This window comes from Cervus canadensis, chromosome 6 (genome assembly GCF_019320065.1).
Source record: "Cervus canadensis isolate Bull #8, Minnesota chromosome 6, ASM1932006v1, whole genome shotgun sequence".
Lineage (NCBI taxonomy): Eukaryota > Metazoa > Chordata > Mammalia > Artiodactyla > Cervidae > Cervus > Cervus canadensis.
The window spans coordinates 65,920,047-65,938,379 of NC_057391.1; the positions used below are offsets into that span (position 1 = coordinate 65,920,047).

General features: G+C 37.7%; 1 protein-coding gene across 7 annotated transcripts in view; it reads left to right on the forward strand.

Annotated features, from left to right (window-relative positions):
* The window catches only part of KIAA0586 (KIAA0586 ortholog), a 114,617-nt gene that overhangs the window by 4,164 nt on the left and 92,120 nt on the right, over positions 1-18,333 (forward strand). For all 7 annotated transcript variants that reach the window (XR_006270089.1, XM_043472191.1, XM_043472190.1 and 4 more), the window contains exons 4-10: positions 57-126; positions 1,257-1,326; positions 7,364-7,538; positions 10,952-11,173; positions 13,435-13,588; positions 15,296-15,463; positions 17,072-17,195. Coding sequence is in view for 6 of the 7 variants with exons in the window: in XM_043472191.1 (XP_043328126.1) it covers positions 57-126; positions 1,257-1,326; positions 7,364-7,538; positions 10,952-11,173; positions 13,435-13,588; positions 15,296-15,463; positions 17,072-17,195 (983 nt within the window). In the remaining variant the exon portion in view is untranslated. The remainder of the gene's footprint in view (positions 1-56; positions 127-1,256; positions 1,327-7,363; positions 7,539-10,951; positions 11,174-13,434; positions 13,589-15,295; positions 15,464-17,071; positions 17,196-18,333) is intronic.

Here is an 18,333-nt window from a genome sequence, read left to right on the forward strand (position 1 = left end):
ATAATGAATCATAAAGTGGATTTATGCCTTTCATTTCTTCCTTTCATATCTTGAAGGATTTTTCTAAAGATGCTGCAGTGCAAGTGTTGTCTTTGAATAAAATGGAAGAGAACAACAGACAGAAAGGTAAAAGGGTAGATTTATTAATTTTTTTTGGTAAAATACTCATGATGTAAAATTTACCATTTTTAACTGGCATTAGGTATATTCATGTTGTGCAACTATCACCACCGTCCATCTCCAGAACTTTTCATCTTCTCCAACCAAAACTCTGTTTTCATTATATACTAACTCTATTCCCCTTCCCACCATTCTGCTTCCTGTCTCTATATATTCCATTATACCTCCATATGTGTAGAATCATATAGTGTTTTGTTCTTTAGTGATTGATATATTTCACTTTGTATGTCTTCATGGTTCATTTATGTTGTAATATGTAAGAATTTGGGCTTCCAAGGTGGTGCTGGTGGTAAAGAACCACCAGTTAGTACAGGAGATATAGAGATGTGGGTTCGATCCCTGGGTCAGGAAGATCCCCTGAAGAAAGGCATGGTAACCCACTCCAGTATTCTTGCCTGGAGAATCCCATGGACAGATGAGCCTGGTGGGCTACAGTCCATAGCGTCACAAGGAGTCAGACACAATTGAAGTGACTTAGCACACATGTAAGAATTTCTTTGGTAAGGATAGAATTTTAGAGTTTTAGATATTCATTGATTTTTTTTAAGGTATTTATTAAACAGCCTTACAGTTTTTTCTTGTTTTCATTTTTAATTCATTTTTCCTTCCAAGTTAAGCTACTAATGAAACCTCTGAAGTCCAGAAAATGATTTGTGATGGTAAAGGTAATTTTATTATTGCCAACCTATTGCATAGTTTGGTATTTGATACTTGATTATAAATGCTGAATAGGCTTTGGTAAGATAATTGATTAAAAATATGCTTTGAAAAAATGTATTTAATGACATTTTAAAAGTAGTTGGTTTTGTTTTCAGCTAAGCAGTGTTCTCATTAGAGTTTGAACAAATGTCTTTAATTTGGCCCCAAGTGTTCCTACACAGTTTTATTCTTACAGTCTCAAGTTATGACTATTATTACTCAAGTCACTTAATTTGTTTCTTGTCTTTTTAAATTGAGAAATCATATTGCTAAATTTCCAAACATTTTTTTAATTAAATTTTTTTCTTTGAGTAGCTTATCAAAATGTAATACATTTCCAGGAATCTAAAGTATATTTTTGTGTTTTTATTTTGCAGCAAATGACATCTTTATTTCTCAGTACACTATGGGACAGAAAGATGCTCTAAGAGCAGTTTTAAAACAAAAGTAAGTTTCATTTACAGAAAATAGGCAAGGCACTTCTTGTGTTTCTTTAAAATCAACTTTGTTTATTCTTTGCACCTAGGGAAAAAAGTTGTTTTTTTCCAATATGTGAAATATATGAGTGTGATAATACGTATAAAGCATTTTTCATGATGCTGGGCATGTATAAAATACTCAATGGCTGTTAACAGTTATTATTGTTGCTGTGGTTGTTGTTGAAGAGGTATTGTTGTAAGCACTTTATGTGCGTTAACTCATTTAATTTTTTCAAAATCCAATAATATAGATTACACTACCATCCCAATTTTACAGAATCCCCGTCTTATAGATGAGGAAACTGAGGCACAGAGGGATTGATTTTCCTGAAGTCGTTGAGCAAGTATTCACTGGGTTGGAATTCAAACCCAAGTAGTCTGTCTAAAGAGTCCTCTCTTAGTCACTTCACTATACTACTCATAGCAGCAGTCACGTATATGACCACATACATAATACTGCTTACTGAAAAAGGGCATTTAGACTTTTTCTTAATCTCTGCTTAAGATTTGAGAAAGGGACAAGCTTAGCATCTGAGTGGAGTGAAGGAAAACTGGCTATTACTCTATCTAAATGCTTCCTTCCAGCTTTATCTTTACTGCCAATGAAATACAGAATCAACCCTGACAAGGACACTGTGCTAAACATGAAAGAATGTATCAACAGGGGTATTTTAAAAAGTCATTAGTGGGGGTGGAATGAGATTTATGTCCCTGCGCTAAATGTATTCTACTCCTGGACCAGAGCTCTACAACTGCTAAAGTAAAGTTTATTCTTTTTTTACCTATAGTTATTCATAATATACATATTATACTCTGGGAAACACTAACAAAGTAAATACTACCTCTAAACCACAAGGCCCTGGAAGAGGGCATGGCAACCCACTCTAGTATGCTTGCCTGGAGAATCCCCATGGACAGAAGAGCCTGGCAGACTTCAGTCCATGGGATCGCAAAGAGTCAGACATGACTGAGTGACTAAGCATAGCACAGCAAACCACAAGGAGTGTGATCTGAGCCAGCCAGAGTTTCACAGCTGGTTGTTTGGCTTACTGGTGTTTTTCCTTTTGACATTTGATCAGCCTGCAATTCCCAGTATGTGATAGGTGATTAGGAGGAGAATTTGGATGGTAAGTTGTATCCTGGAGTTTGTAAATATATAAGAAAAGGCATAAGTAAGGATATGACGGAGGGGCAGTCTCCCAAATTCTGTACATAAACTAAAAATTTCAGATTACATCTAATTCATTGGAGAAAAAGTGATTACCATTTCCATCCAACTGACCCCAGGTAGAAGTGACTACTTGCAACCACAATATGGGCTTTATCAACTTGCCTTCAAGTCAAAACTCTCAGATCCAAAAGGGAGAAGTTGTTCATAAATAAGTGGATAGTGAGAAGTAACTGTGACTACTACTTCCTACTTGTTCACAGTAGGTCTCTCCCCATTTCAGATGAACAAACAGAATTGAAAAAGAAAAACTAGTAAGGGCTTTTGAGAAGGTTATTGCAGTGTAGAGAATGGTATGAGTCAGAACCATAAAAATGACTCTCATATTGGGTTAAAAGATAGTCTAATTGTGTCTCTAGAGAAATTTTGCTGTAGTCAGTGTCACTTGATTTTCTTTTTTTCTTTTGAGAACGGCAGATGGAATTTGACAAAGTGATTCTAAAATTTACTTGAAAGGGTACACAGTTGAGAATGTATGCACATACTGTTAAGAATACATACATGTAGAATACACACAGTGGAGAATGGCTAATTTTGGAGAAAGAAATATGGAATGATGGAGAATCTGCCCTATTTGATGTTAAAATATGCAGTAAAGCTGTAAAAAAAAAAAGGTAATTGACTGGAGGGAGGCTTTGAGGAATGACGAGTCTGTCTGGAGCATCTAGAACAGGGTAGAATGACCCTTCTTGTGGCTGGAGAGGTAAGCAGGGTTATGAACTACACCAAAGAAGTTTGGACTTAAAGAGAAATGGCAAATCATTTAAAAGTTTTAAAGTTTGATATGTATTTCTTAACAAGGCTCACTCAGATAGGAAAAAATGGATTAGAAGAGGGCTGGGCTGAAGTCTAGGAAACCAATTGACAATGAACTTTTAGAAGATGTTTGAAAGAGATGGGTTAGATTGGTCCTGAATCCATTGGTAAGTGGTGGGATGTGAAGGTGGGAATCATGCTGGCCTGGAGAGGAGTGCATAGGTTTGGAAGATAATTTGGCGATGCAATTGACAGGAATTGATGCTTAGATGTGACCATGAGGAAAGAGCTAAGGATGGATCCCAGATTTTTGGCTTGTATAAATGCATAGTCAGTAATAGTATTCATTGAAAAAGGGAGGTGTTGGGGGAATAAATTTCACTTTAGACATAGGCAAGGGTTCGAGGTACCTATGAGACATCCAGGTGAAAAACGTCTGATAGCAAATTGAACTTCTGTGCCATGTGCTCAATCATGTCCAACCCTTTGTGACCCCATGGACTGTAGCCCGCCAGGCTCCTCTGTTCATGGGATTCTCTAGGCAAAGAATACTGGAGTGGGTTGCCATACCCTTCTCCAGGGGATCTTCCCAACCCAGGGATCAGACCCACATCTCCCATCTCTTCTGCATTGCAGGCAGATTGTTTACCCACTGAGCCATATAGAGGTCAAACTGGCAAAAGGAGTCTAAGCTAGAAATCCATGTATATAAGTCATCTGTATGTAGATAGTAGTCTGAGCTCTGGAAGTGGTTGAATTGGCCTGGTGGGAGTGTGAGAGTGAAAAGAGATAGCTTAGGATAGAGCTGTAAGAAAACTGAATCTTTAAGAGATGTTCAGAGAAAGCAATGTGATGTCTAAATGCCACTCAGAAAGTATATCCAGAGGTGAAGAGTATGGTCTTAACAAAACCGAGGAAGTGAGGTTCTAAGTTTGATAGCTGCTCAGATATAAAGATAAGGACTGAACAGTGTCCATTGAATTGAGCAAGAGGAGGTATTAATGGCCTTCGTAAGAGCCGTTTCAGTGTAGTATTGAGACAGATGCTAGATTCAGAGGATTTAGGAATAAAAAAAGTTCTAGGAAATGACAAAAAGGAAAGGAATAGTTTATTCTAAGTGGGTGAATTATGTGCATTTTTTCTAGTTCTTTACAATTAGAAGTTCATTTGCTGCATTGAGCATTTATTAATTTGATAATAGGAAAAAATAAAATTTTAAATCTTATAAAGAAGTTGATGTCTGGCCTTAAAATGTTATTTTTCTTGTTGGTCAATTTAATGTTTTAATACAGAATGAGAGATCTTAAAGGATAACTCACATTCAGACTTCAGACAGAAATTCTAAACGATAGGGATTATCTGAATTATATTTTCTTAGTACACCACTCAGTCAGCTAAATGTATATTTAGCACCAACTCTGTGCTCTTTCTTACTGCTTATGTGGTATAAAAGCCCCCCACTCCAGGTTGCTTAGAGCTTAGTTGGGCAGAGAATAGGTACATAGATGGAGGAATGCATGCTTAGAGCTGTGAGAGGAAACATTCAATACATTGTTAATATTGTTAACATGTTAGTTTTGTTAAATGTCTATTCTGTGAAAGTGAAAAAGTTGCTCAGTTGTGTATGACTCTTTGCGACCCCATGGACTATTCTGTCCATGGAATTCTCCAGGCCAGAATACTGGAGTGGGTAGCCTTCCCCTTCTCCAGGGGATCTTCCCAACCCAGGCGTTGAACCCAGGTCTCCCGCACTGCAGGCGGATTCTTTACCAATTGAGCCACAAGGGAAGCCATTTAAACCGTAGGATGGCTGACTATCAAGCCTCAATTGTATGTTATTGGAAGTAAGTATTGTGTTAGTCCCTCAATCATTTCTGACTCTGTGCAACTGCATGGACTGTATTTCACCAGGCTTCTCTGTCCATGGAATTCTCCAGACAAGAATACTGGAGTAGGTAGCCAGCCCCTTTTCCAGTGATCTTCCTGACCCAGGGATCAAACCTGGATCTCCTGCACTGTGGGCAGATTCTTTACCATCTGACCCATCAGGGAAGCCCATCGAAAGTAAATGAAGAGAAATTAGTGAATGGAGAGATCAAGAGGAAGTGTTATAAGAACAGGCTTATTTATGTTTTTGGCTGTGCCATTTGGCATGCATGATCTTAGTTCCCAGGGTTGAACCCATGTTCCCTGCATTGCAAACTTGGAGTCCTAACCACTGGACCACCAGGGAAGTCCCCAAGAACAGGCTTATTGAAAAGGTAAGAGTTTTGTTGAATCTTGGGAAGAAGGTTAGAGCAAGTTGGGTAAAGATTGAGAGAACAGTGAAAAAAGCCTGGCGTCACCTGTGAGAGTCGTGTAGTGTCGTCAGTGAGGGCAGTGTAACTGGGGAGAGGTGGTTTGAGAGGAAACAGAAAGTATAGTGTATGTTGGACCCTAGGGCAGGGCCAGAGGATGGAGTAAGTGGAATGCCAAATAGGAAATTAGCCTATAAGGAACGATTTTAGATTTTTGAATGGTGAAATCTGTGTGAAAGGTTTTTAAGCAAATAGAAACCGAAAGAATGAAATAGTTGGCAAGAGATGATGGTTTTGTACTAGAGCAGAATTATGAAGGGAGAAGTGCTGTTTTGAGAGAAAAAGCCTGATGTCGTGGGAAGATCTGTGGGCATTGGTCTTATCTCAGCTACTTACTAGTTCTATGACGTGATCAGGTAAATTCCATTATCTCTGTGGACTTCAGTTTCTTCCTTCATCTGTAAAATGAAGAAAATTAGGAAAGCTGGGCTGTTGGGTTCCCCTGCCTCTATAATTCCATGGCATGATTCCTGCAATTGTGATGAAATAATTGAGAAAACCTGATGACTCAGTTGGGTATGAGAAGGTAACTGGAGGGTAGAGAACTTAAGATAACTTCAAAATTTTGAGAATGCAAGACAAATGATGCTCTTAATAGAAATGAGGCAACATCAAAGAGGAGTAAGTTTAAGAGCTCTGTGCCTTCTTTAAAAATCAGAGGTGGAAATCCAGCAGCTGGAGATGAAGCGCATTCCTGCTGATTTTACTTAGACTACCTTAGACACTCTTCAATTTTGTCAGTGTTTCTTTCATTTCTTTTAGGCCAAACACAGCACAAAATTGACTAGTCTTTTTTTTTTTTTTTCTTTTTTCTTAATAAGTGTTTAGTTAAATGCTTTATTGTGAATATGTATTAATCCAGATTGCTTAGTAAAGCATTTTATGCCCATTTTAATAAATTAGGTGATATTTATTAACTCTAAATCAGTTAGAAGTTGAGAAATTCTTTTCAGCAGTTTTAATAGTCCCTCTTGGGTTGTCTTCCTTTGGGAGTAAGACTTGATGCCTGAATACTTAGAGCCTTTGCTGTATGTTTTAAATTTCTACTTCTTTTTTAAAACTTTTTAAAATTTATTTTTATTTGTTTTTGGTTGCACCGGGTCTTTGTTGCTGCATGTGGGTGTCCTCTGTTTGTGGTGAGTGGACGCTACTCTCTGTTGCGTTGCCAGGACTTCTCATTGTGCTGGCTTCTCTCATGGAGGAGCATGGGCTCTACGCATGCGAGCGTCAGCGGTTGTGGCGCATGGCCTTAGTTATTCCATGACAGGTGGGATCCTTCCAAACCAGGGATCGAACCTGTGTCCCCCTCATTGGCAAGTAGATTCTTAACCACTGGGCCACCAGGGAAGTCCCAGATTTGTGCTTCTTGACTGTAAATCATTGTAATTGTGCCCATGTCTTTTTCATATGTGCAAGTCATATCTTCTGAAATATCAGTGCCTTCTGGGAATTACCTTTTAATTTTTTTTAGTGTGTGGTGACCTGAGCCTTAATAGATTTCATTAACCAAATGACTGATGTGCTGATAGCAAAAAATAGGAATTTATCTTTTTAAAAAAAATCAAGAAAATTCACCTGCAGCAGATTGCCACTTGTAGGTATTTCTTCTAATGGTTCAGTGTAGCTTACTTAACAGACGTTTTTTTTTCCATTTTTATTTCCAGAGCTCAAAGCATGCCTGTTTGTAAGGAGGTGAAGGTACAGCTTTTAGAAGATGCAGGCACAGAAAAGGACCCTGTCACCCAGGAGAAGAGAATTTCACCCAGTGGGATTGATTCAGCTACAACTGTGGCTGCAGCAACTGCCGCTGCCATTGCAACAGCAGCTCCACTGATAAAAGTATATCTGTTTCTTCCTAGATAGTCATAACTTCTTTGTAAAATGTAAAAGTGTTTACCAGACACTGATTTTGTAATTGTTGTGTCCAGCCATTGACTAGGGACATTCTCATTGTTCTCTCTGGTTATGTATTATTTCTCAGAAGTTATGAGACTTAACTCTCATCCCTGTGTTACTGCTAGAAAATCCTGGATTCCTTCGTTTTAGCAGTGGAGTATCTCATCTTGGGAGCCACTCAGTCTTGGGTAGCTGGGATGGCTGGACATCCTTATTTTAGAGCTAGAAGAGACCATTCAGATCATGTATGCAAAGCCCTCCATTTGTAACTGAGAAGATTGAGAAACAGGTCAGAGTCAGCATCAGGTCTTAGAGCTAATAGGTGGGAGAGCCAAGACTGCTGACCAAACTCAGCCTCAGGTTAGTGAAGTATCGAAACCTACTTTGTTTTACTATTTCCTGCTTCTTAACTTCCATTTAAGTATTTTTAATTTCCATTATTTACTTTCCACTTAAGTTCCATTCAGTTCATTCACTCAGTTTTGTCTGACTCTGAGACCCCATGGACTGCAGCATTCAAGGCCTCCCTGTCCATCACCAACTCGCGGAGTTTACTCAAACTCATGTCCATTGAGTCGGTGATGCCATCCAACCGTCTCATCCTCTGTCTTCCCCTTTTCCTCCCGCCTTCAATCTTTCCCAGCATTAGGGTCTTTTCAAATGAGTCAGTTCTTTGTATCAGATGGCCAAAGTATTGGAGTTTCAGCTTCAGGATCAGTCCTTCTAATGAATATTCAGGACTGATTTCCTTTAGGATGAACTGGTTGGATCTCCTTGCAGTCCAAGGGACTCTCAAGAATCTTCTCCAACACCACAGTTCAAAAGCATCAATTCTGTGGTGCTCAGCTTTCTTTATAGCCCAACTCTCACATCCGTACATGACCACTGGAAAAACCATAGCCTTGACTAGACTGACCTTTGTTGGCCAAGTAATGTCTCTGCTTTTTAATATGCTGTCTAGGTTGATCATAACTTTTCTTTCAAGGAGCAAGGGTCTTTTAATTTCATGGCTGCAGTCACCATCTGCAGTGATTTTGGAGCCCCCCAAAATTAAGTCTGTCACTTTTTCCAGTTTACCCATCTATTTGCCATGAAGTGAAGGGAGTAGATCTGATAGACAGAGTGCCTGATGAACTATGGACTTAGGTTCGTGACATTGTACAGGAGACAGGAATCAAGACCATCCCCAAGAAAAAGAAATGCAGAAAAGCAAAATGGCTATCTGAGGAGGCCTTACAAATAGCTGTGAAAAGAAGGGACGTGAGAAGCAAAGGGGAAAAGGAAAGATATACCCATTTGAATGCAGAGTTCCAAAGAATAGCAAGGAGAGATAAGAAAGCCTTTCTCAGCGATCAATGCAAAGAAATAGAGGAAAACAACAGAATGGGAAAGACTAGAGATCTCTTCAAGAAAATTAGAGATACCAAGGGAATATTTCATGCAAAGATGGACTCAATAAAGGACAGAAATGTTATGGACCTAACAGAAGCAGAAGATATTAAGAAGAGGTGGCAAGAATACACAGAAGAACTGTACAAAAAAGATCTTCATGACCTAGATAATCACAATGGTGTGATCACTCCCCTAGAGCCAAACATCCTGGAATGTGAAGTCAAGTGGGCCTTAGAAAGCATCACTATGAACAAAGCTAGTGGAGGTGATGGAATTCCAGTTGAGCTATTTCAAATCCTGAAAGATGATGCTGTGAAAGTGCTGCACTCAGTATGCCAGCAAATTTAGAAAACTCAGCAGTGACCACAGGACTGGAAAAGGTCAGTTTTCATTCCAATCCCAAAGAAAGGCAATGCCAAAGAATGCTCAAACTACCGCACAATTGCACTCATCTCACAGGCTGGTAAAGTAATGCTCAAAATTCTCCAAGCCAGACTTCAGCAATACGTGATCCGTGAACTTCCAGATGTTCAAGGTGGATTTAGAAAAGGCAGAGGAACCAGGGATCTAATTGCCAACATCCGCTGGATCATCGAAAAAGAAGAGAGTTCCAGAAAAACATCTATTTCTGCTTTATTGACTATGCCAAAGCCTTTGACTGTCTGGATCACAATAAACTGTGGAAAATTCTGAAAGAGAGGGGAATACCAGACCACCTGACCTGCCTCCTGAGCAATCTGTATGCAGGTCAGGAAGCAACAGTTAGAACTGGACATGGAACAGCAGACTGGTTCCAAATAGGAAAAGGAGTATATCAGGGCTGTATATTGTCACCATGCTTATTTAACTTATATGCAGAGTACATTATGAGAAACACTGGGTTGGAAGAAGCACAAGCTGGAATCAAGATTGCTGGGAGAAATATCAATAACCTCAGATATGGAGATGACACCACCCTAATGGCAGAAAGTGAAGAAGAACTAAAGAACCTCTTGATGAAAGTGAAAGAGGAGAGTGAAAAAGTTGGCTTAAAGCTCAACATTCAGAAAACAAAGATCATGGCATCTGGTCCCATCACTTCATGGGAAATAGATGGGGAAACAGTGGCTGACTTTATTTTTCTGGGCTCCACAATCACTGCAGATGGTGATTGCAGCCATGAAATTAAAAGATGCTTACTCCTTGGAAGGAAAATTACAACCAACCCAGACAGCATATTAAAAAGCAGAGACATTACTTTGTCAACAAATGTCCATCTAGTCAAGGCTATGGTTTTTCCAGTGGTCATGTATGGGTGTGAGAGTTGGACTATAAAGAAAGCTGAGTGCTGAGGAATTGTTGCTTTTGAACTATGGTATTGGAGAAGACTCTTGAGAGTCGCTTGAACTGCAAGGAGATCCAACCAGTCCATCTTAAAGGAGATCAGTCCTGGGTGTTCATTGGAAGGACTGATGTTGAAGCTGAAACTCCAATACTTTGGCCACCTGATGCGAAGAACTGACTCATTTGAAAAGACCCTGATGCTGGGAAAGATTGAGGGCAGGAGGAGAAGAGGACGACAGAGGATAAGATGGTTGGGTGTCATCACCCACTCAATGGATATGGGTTTGGGTGTACCCTGGGAGTTGGCGATGGACTGGGAGGCCTGGCATGCTGCGGTTCAGGGGGTCACAACGAGTCGGACACGACTGAGTGACTGAACTGAACTGATGGGACCGGATGCCATGATCTTAGTTTTCTGACGAAATAAAAATTCTTGTGGGAAATTTGATATTTTTTAAGAGAAAAAAGATCTAGTTAAGGATAGCTATTCTGCCTCTTATCTGTGATTCTAAAAGGCTTTCGAAGCATCAGAAATGTAGAAGGTAAAAACTCTGGTTTGATAATTTCTCTATACCAGTTCACTTTATATAACCTTTCTAATAATTGAGCATATTTTTGATGTCTGGATACTTTTGTTCTAGGTGCAGAGTGAGTTGGAAGCAAAGGTTAATTCTGTTACAGAATTACTCAATAAGCTACAGGAGACTGATAAACAGTTGCAACGTGTTACAGAGCAGCAGACAACCATGCAGAATAAACAGGAGACACTACACTGTCACGATCATGAGAAACAAATGAATGTGTTTATGGAGCAACACATTCGGCATCTTGAAAAGCTGCAACAACAGCAAATCGATATTCAGGTATCTGTAGTAATGCGACCACACATCCCGTGACCTTTCATTACTCGGATCTCTAAGCTGATTGATTACTCCAGTAGTTCATCTCCTTAGATTGTAACAGTTTTAGTTCTTACATAATGGTTTGTTTGTTCATGATTCTTTTTTTCTATGTGGAAGAGAAGAACTCTGCATGTTCTAGTTTAGGTTTCTAGCTTTGTGAGACCTCTACTTATAATTGTTTTTTTCCTTCTTTCGTGATATTTCTTTTCATGGCATTTTAAAGGGCTTATATGGCATTGCAGTTTTCTGTTTATATCAGTGGTTCTTAGCCTGGCAAAGTGCTTTAGAATCATGAGGAGAGCTTTATAAAAATACACATGCTTGTACCGGTCAGAAATTCTGAAATAGCAGGTCTAGGGTAGGCCTAGAAATCCTTGAAAGCTCTCTAATGATTCTGATACACACCCTTGGATGAGAATCACCTAGTATACATATTTGCTTCTACATTTACCTAGTTAAAAAGAATGAACATTCTTATGCCTTTTGAATGAGGGACAGGGCTATTATAAAAAGAGTTATCCTCACAGAGAGCTAATAGTATAGTGTATTTATTTTGCAATTTCCAAGTCCTTGGATAGTACCCAACACTCAGGTACTCAAATTTTTTAAAAAAGATTTTTTTAAATGAGTGAATGACCAGCATTGTAAATGCATTGTTTTTAATTTACCTCCCCCCCACCCCTTATTACTGTGCAACTTGAATTTCCCAGGTGATGTCAGTGCAGGAGATGCAAGAGAGAGGGTTGGATCCCTGTGTTTGGAAGATACCCTGGAGTAGGAAATGGCAACCCACTCGAGTATTCTTGCCTGGAAAATTCCATGGAGAGAGGAACCTGGCAGGCTATAGTCCACGGGGTCGCAAAGAGTTGGACACAACTGAGCACACACTCCTAATACTCCTTAAAAACTTTTAAAGATAAAATAAAAATATAGCATTCAGAAGAATTTACAAAAATAAGCTTATTATAGCCCAGTATAACATCATAGCCTGAACTCTAATATCCTATAATTTTTAAGACTTCCTAATAGGGTTTGTCTTGAAATCTTGATGTGATTGATATTATTTTATTTGGAATGATTATGGCGTATAAAATAAAGTTTTAGTAAGTACTCTGTACATTGCTGAAATTGAGTGTGCAGCACGTCAGCTGAAGAGGCTAGGAGTGGGCCTGTCAGAGTGCTGGTCCCCAGTCTACAGAAATCTTTGCTTCTCTGAGCCTTGATTTCTTTACCTAGAAAACATTTTTATTTTTGTTGTTTAGGATAGAATGAGATTACACATTTGAAACGCACATTGACTTCTTTTTTTAACATAGTTCTAAGTGCCTTTCTGCCATTCATTTATCCTTCCAGAAATAAACGCATAATTTATTAACTTTATCATTTTTGAAGAATGAAATCTTTTGCTAATTCATACATCTTGTTTGTGGAATTTATAACTACAGAGAAAATTGAACTTATGACATGTAAGGTATTTTCAGTTAATGCTTAATGAAATGAAATTCTTTGAATCCATCCATCTGTTTTATGTAGAGGGATCTTAGCACACTTTTAAGAATTCTTTTTGTTTTGTTTTGTTTTTTTTGCCTAGCATAAGACTCTTTTAAAATCAGTTTTATTAGTTACAATATATGTACCTTTCAGATATTTTAATAAATAGTGTTAAAAACTGTGTTGTCACTGTGTTTTCCATTTATATGTAAATGAATATTTTACTGCTTACTATGCAAAGCTAAGGTTTTATTTTAGTGCTTTCTACCAATGGTTTTTAAACCTTTAAATAAAATCTTATCATCGGTATTTAAAAGATGAGATGTTTTGGTTTTAAATTCTCTGGTTTAAGTAGAGGTCAAGGGCTACGGTCACTTTCTCCTGGTTCTCTCTTAGAGAGAGTGTCTCTAGGAGACAGGAGTGTCTCAGTGTCTCCTGAGCCATCAGGAGTGTCTGATGGGCCATCTCTGAGGTGAAAAGGAAAAAACTGAGGTTTAGAACAAATGATCAGGGCCACACTGTAGAGCCAGACGTAACCCAAGTCTTTGTGTTACTGTATCTTTCCAGTGGCATTGCTCCTACAGTGAGTAGTTACATGTAATGTTTATATTGTTATTATTTATTAAATCTAATAGATTGTTTTCAAGTCCTCTAATAAATTTCAAGATATTTTGTCATCTAACTCTTTCAGGTGATATTTGAAATTAACAAGGTTATTTTATGTTTTCTAGACTCATTTCATCAGTGCTGCACTCAAGACTAGTAGTTTTCAGCCTGTTACTGTACCTCCTCCTATAGCAGTGGAAAAATATTCTGTAAAACCAGACCATTTGAATTTTGGTAGCAGTAACCTGTCTTCACATAATGTCTTTACTTCCAAACAAGGTAAAAATATGTAGTTCTCTATGAATAAAAGATGCCAGCTATGAATCTTCTTTGCAGTTTGTAAGCAGAAAACTTATTTACTAGGTTATAGGAGACTCTTTATTTTATAAAATTAGGGATTATTTTTGGCCAAGTAATTTCTAGATTATTTTGAAACTTGTTCAGCCAAGTTATGGATCATGTCCTATTTAATGGTTTTAATTAATAACTTTCATAAATTGTCAGAAGCACTTCTACATAGATTGAGAAAAGTTTTACTTATGTAGCAGACCTAGGTAGGCTCGATCCCTGGGTTGGGAAGATCCCCTGGAGAAGGAAATGGCAACCCATTCCAATATTCTTGCCTGGAGATTTCCATGGACAGAGGAGTCTGGAGGGCTACAGTCCTGGGGGTACAGAGAGTCATACACGACTGAGCAGCTAACATACACACAGCACTGGAAATGCTTGTCAGCAGTTCACCAATACTCTGACAAACTGCATATTTACTGTGGTTCTTCGTTCTGTCAGGGGAGAAACCATCTGAGTACAATTATAAACTATTTCTAAATATTTTCAAAGAGTAATACAAGTCTATTTTAATGAAATTTGAAAAACCTCTTTATAGTAACAAAGGAATATACAACTTATTTGTGTTAAACCTTTGGAATTTAAACTCTTATCAATAAATGTATCTCCGAGTTACTGATATTTGAATAATGAACTGATGAAAATCAAGAGCCTATGCCTTTAGTGATATATAAGATCCATGTAGTACATTATACCTGACATTTGATTTGTTAGGACATTGTTATATTACAGACATATTAAAGGCAAGTCGCTTTGTGTCTCCCACAGGTGTGTGGGCCTTAAACTTTTGTGAAGTAATGTGAGTCATTTTTTAGGTTGTAAAGTGGGGAAGATGAAGCACAGAGAGTTTATGACTGCCTGCCCCAGGTCTCCTGGCTTGAGAGCGGGAGTGTCAGAGCCGTAGCGGGAGCTCAGGTTTCCACGCTCACTGTTTATAGTTGTCATTTTGTGGGCTTCCCTGGTGGCTCAGTGGTAAAGAATCGCCTGCCAGTGCAAGAGACAAGTGTTCAATCCCTGGGTCAGCTGAACAAGAGCAACAATGTGTTTGTGCTCACTAAAGTGGGATCTCTAGATCAAAGTGTATAAAAATTCTGAGACTTGCTGTACTTAGTACTGGGCTTCCCTGGTGGCTCACTAGTAAAGAATCTGCCTGTGATGCGGGAGGCCTGGGTTCAGTCCCTGGGTCGGGAAGATCCCCTGGAGGAGGACAAGGCAACCCACTCCAGTATTCTTGCCTGGAGAATCCCATGGACAGAGGAGCCTGGCGGGCTACAGTCTGTGGAGTCACAAAGAGTCAGACACGACTGAACAACTAAGCACATGTACTTAGTACCGGATGGCCTTATCAGTTTTCATTGCCGTGAGCAGTGTCTAGCTTTGCCAATTTCAACACAACTTAAATAGCACTGAATATTGCCATATTTTTTTCTTACTTATTAGGTTTAAGTATAAAGTATTTATAGTTTATATTCTTTTGATTTCTAGTGAGGATGAAGTTATTTCTATATATATGTTAATAACTTGAGTATCCTATATAATTTTGGTTTTATTTTTAAAAAATGGGGAAGAATAATATTATAATTAAAATTTTTTTAAAAAGTAAGTTAAATTTATTATTTTCTTAATTTTCTGTTGAAGCATCTTCAAGAGAGGTTGAAGATACAACTTTTGATAAACAGACATCTCCTTTGGAGACACCAGCACCTCGCAGATTTGCTCCTGTTCCTGTTTCAAGGGATGATAAAATATCAAAGAGGGAAAATCCTACAGAAGAAAAAGAAAATATGGAGCTTTCATGTCGTACAGGTAATAAAGCAATTATAATTGGCACACACTACTTTTATTAGGGGCTTTCCTGGTGACTCTGTCACTGTGCTGTGCTCAGTCATTTTCAACACTTTGCGACCCCATGGACTGTAGCCCACCAGGCTCCTCTGTCCATGGAATTTTCCAGGCACAATACTTGAGTAGGGTTGCCATTTCCTACTCCGGGGATCTTCCCGACCCAGGGATCAAACCTGCATCTCTGGTGTCTGCTGCGTTGGCAGGCAGATTCTTTACTAGGAAGTCAGTAGTAAAGAATCTGCCTGCCAATGCAGGAGACATGGGTTTGATATCTGGGTCAGGAAGAGCCCCTGGAGAAGGAAATGGCAACCCACTCTAGTATTCTTGTCTGGGAAATCCCATGGACAGAGAAGCCTGGTGGGCAATAGTCCGTGGGGTTGCAGAAGAGTTGAACGCGACTAAGCGATTAAACAACAAAAGCAACAACTTTTGTTAGACCTATCTCAAGTTAGGAACAGATTTCCACACTTATGATTTATAAGTCCCTCACGTGGACTTCCCAGGTGGCTCAGTGGTAAAGAATCTGCCTGCCAAGCAGGAGACACGAGTTTAAGTCCTGGGTCAGGAAGATCCACTAGAGAAGGAAATAGTAACCCTAACCCAGTATTCTTGCCTGGGAAATCCTGTAAACAGAGGAGACTGGTGGTCCATGGGGTCTCCGAGAGTCAGACACAACTGAGCACCTAAAAAAAAAAAAGCAAATGAACTGAAGTGGGACCTCTGTTTTTAATATTTTTCTTTAAGTGATACTGGGCAAATTAAGCTTCTTTGGAGTCTTTGTAGAAGGAGTTGGAGATAAACCTTTGTAATTATTCTGTCTTCTACAAGTTATTATTTAAACCTTTAATGAAAAATATGTTATTAATAAAAAATAATGCATTATTGAAAGTAAGCTGATTATCATGTTTACTTATATTATTTTTAAGTGTGAGTTTGAATAATAAAACTAAGAAGTTTAACATTTATTATCATGTTCAGTTAGAAAAATGCTAATAACTTTTATAAGTGACAAGAAATAATAACTTTTTTAGATCTTTATAGTATTTATAGTAAAAGTAAGCAGAAATGTTAAGTATAAGCTTTCATTTTTGGAACTATTTAAATGCATTCAATCTTGTCCTGGACACATTTAAAGACTCTTAAGTAATTTAAAAATATAATCTTTATTAAGTAAACCAACCTTAACCACCAAAAGAATTGATAAGTAGTCTCATTAAAGATGAGGCTAAAAGGAAGATTCAACCAATACTAGTTATGAAGAAATTGTTAAATCTCCTTTTTACTGTTTATAAAAATATTTCTGTATACAGGGCCTTGCCATGATGTTACTTCTCATTCATACTCCTTTTTCTTCTGTAATGGAAATTAATTCAGGCCTAAACTTTTACAAGTATAGTTTCCATGAGTTATAAATATTTAGTTTTTGATGTATATGTAGTCTACCTTGTAGAGTGAAATGAGTAGATCATTACCATGTGAAAATAATTTAGTACAAATATATGTGAGCTATTATATAAAAGAGGAATGAATTAGTACTTGAAAAATGATACTATATTTCGTGTATTGTAGGAAGTGTGGGATTCTTGGAACAAATTCTGAATAACCGTGATTCCTTGACGAGAATAAGTGAATCTTCAGACAAAACCTCACTAGCTAGGTCAAAAATGGGATGGAATCCTGAGAGGAGAAACAGGTAAAAACAAGATTGGAATACAAACTAGATTGAACAGAGTTTTTTTTAATATTTCTAAAATTTCTTCAGGAATTTTAATGGATTTATAAGATTGCTTTTAAAAATTGTCTTAGATTTAGTTACCATTTTCTTCTGCTAATATATATTTCCTCTTTTCTATAATTATACAGTGTGTGTGTGTTTAGTCGCTCAGTCATATCCAATTTTTTGTGACCCCATGGACTGTAGCCTGCCAGTTTCTTCTGTCAATGGAGATTCTCCAGGCCAGAATGCTGGAGTGGGTAGCCTTTGCCTTCTCTAGGGAATCTTTCCAACCCAAGGTTCAAACCCAGGTCTCCCGCACTGCACGCGGATTCTTTACCATATAAGCCACCAAATGAATACATCTAATTTTCTCAAAATGTAGACTATTTACTATTCATTTCTGATTAAATGATATCTGGAATTTGCTTCAATAATAATCCATTGCAGGGTGGGGAAAACCAGGTTGGAAGTATAAATGAAATGAAGATAGCCATGAGTTAGTTATTGATGTAGGTAAATAAGGTATATGGAGGTCACTATACTACTCTTTCTACTTTTGTGTTTGAAATTACATTATATTATAAAAAGTTTTTAAAAAGTCAAGTAAATAGTAAAAGTCAAGGTATAGTCAGCCACTATAATTTTTTCTTGAATGTCATGAAAACTATAGTAACGAAAACTAAACAAGCTACGTTTTGTGTAATCTCATGAGACATTGTACAATTTTAGTCTGTTACATTTAGTGTAATTACTGATAAAGTAAGATTTATGTCTGTCATGTTGTTATATGTTTTTATGTATCTTAGGTCTTTTTTTAATTCTACTATTCCTCCATACTGTCTTTTTTTTTAACATTAAATAGATATTTTCTAGTATAACATTTTAATTCCCTTATTGCTTTTTTTACTTTTTTTTTTTGAATTATTTTCTCAGTAGTTGCCCTAGGAACTAAAATTAACATCTTAATTTAAAACAATCTAGTTAGGATTAATACCAGTTTAATTTCTACAGGATTCAGAAACTTTACTGCAATATAGATTGATTCCCTCCTCTTTTCTTTCTGCTATTATTATACAAATTATGTCTTTATACATTATAAGCTTGTCTCTACAGC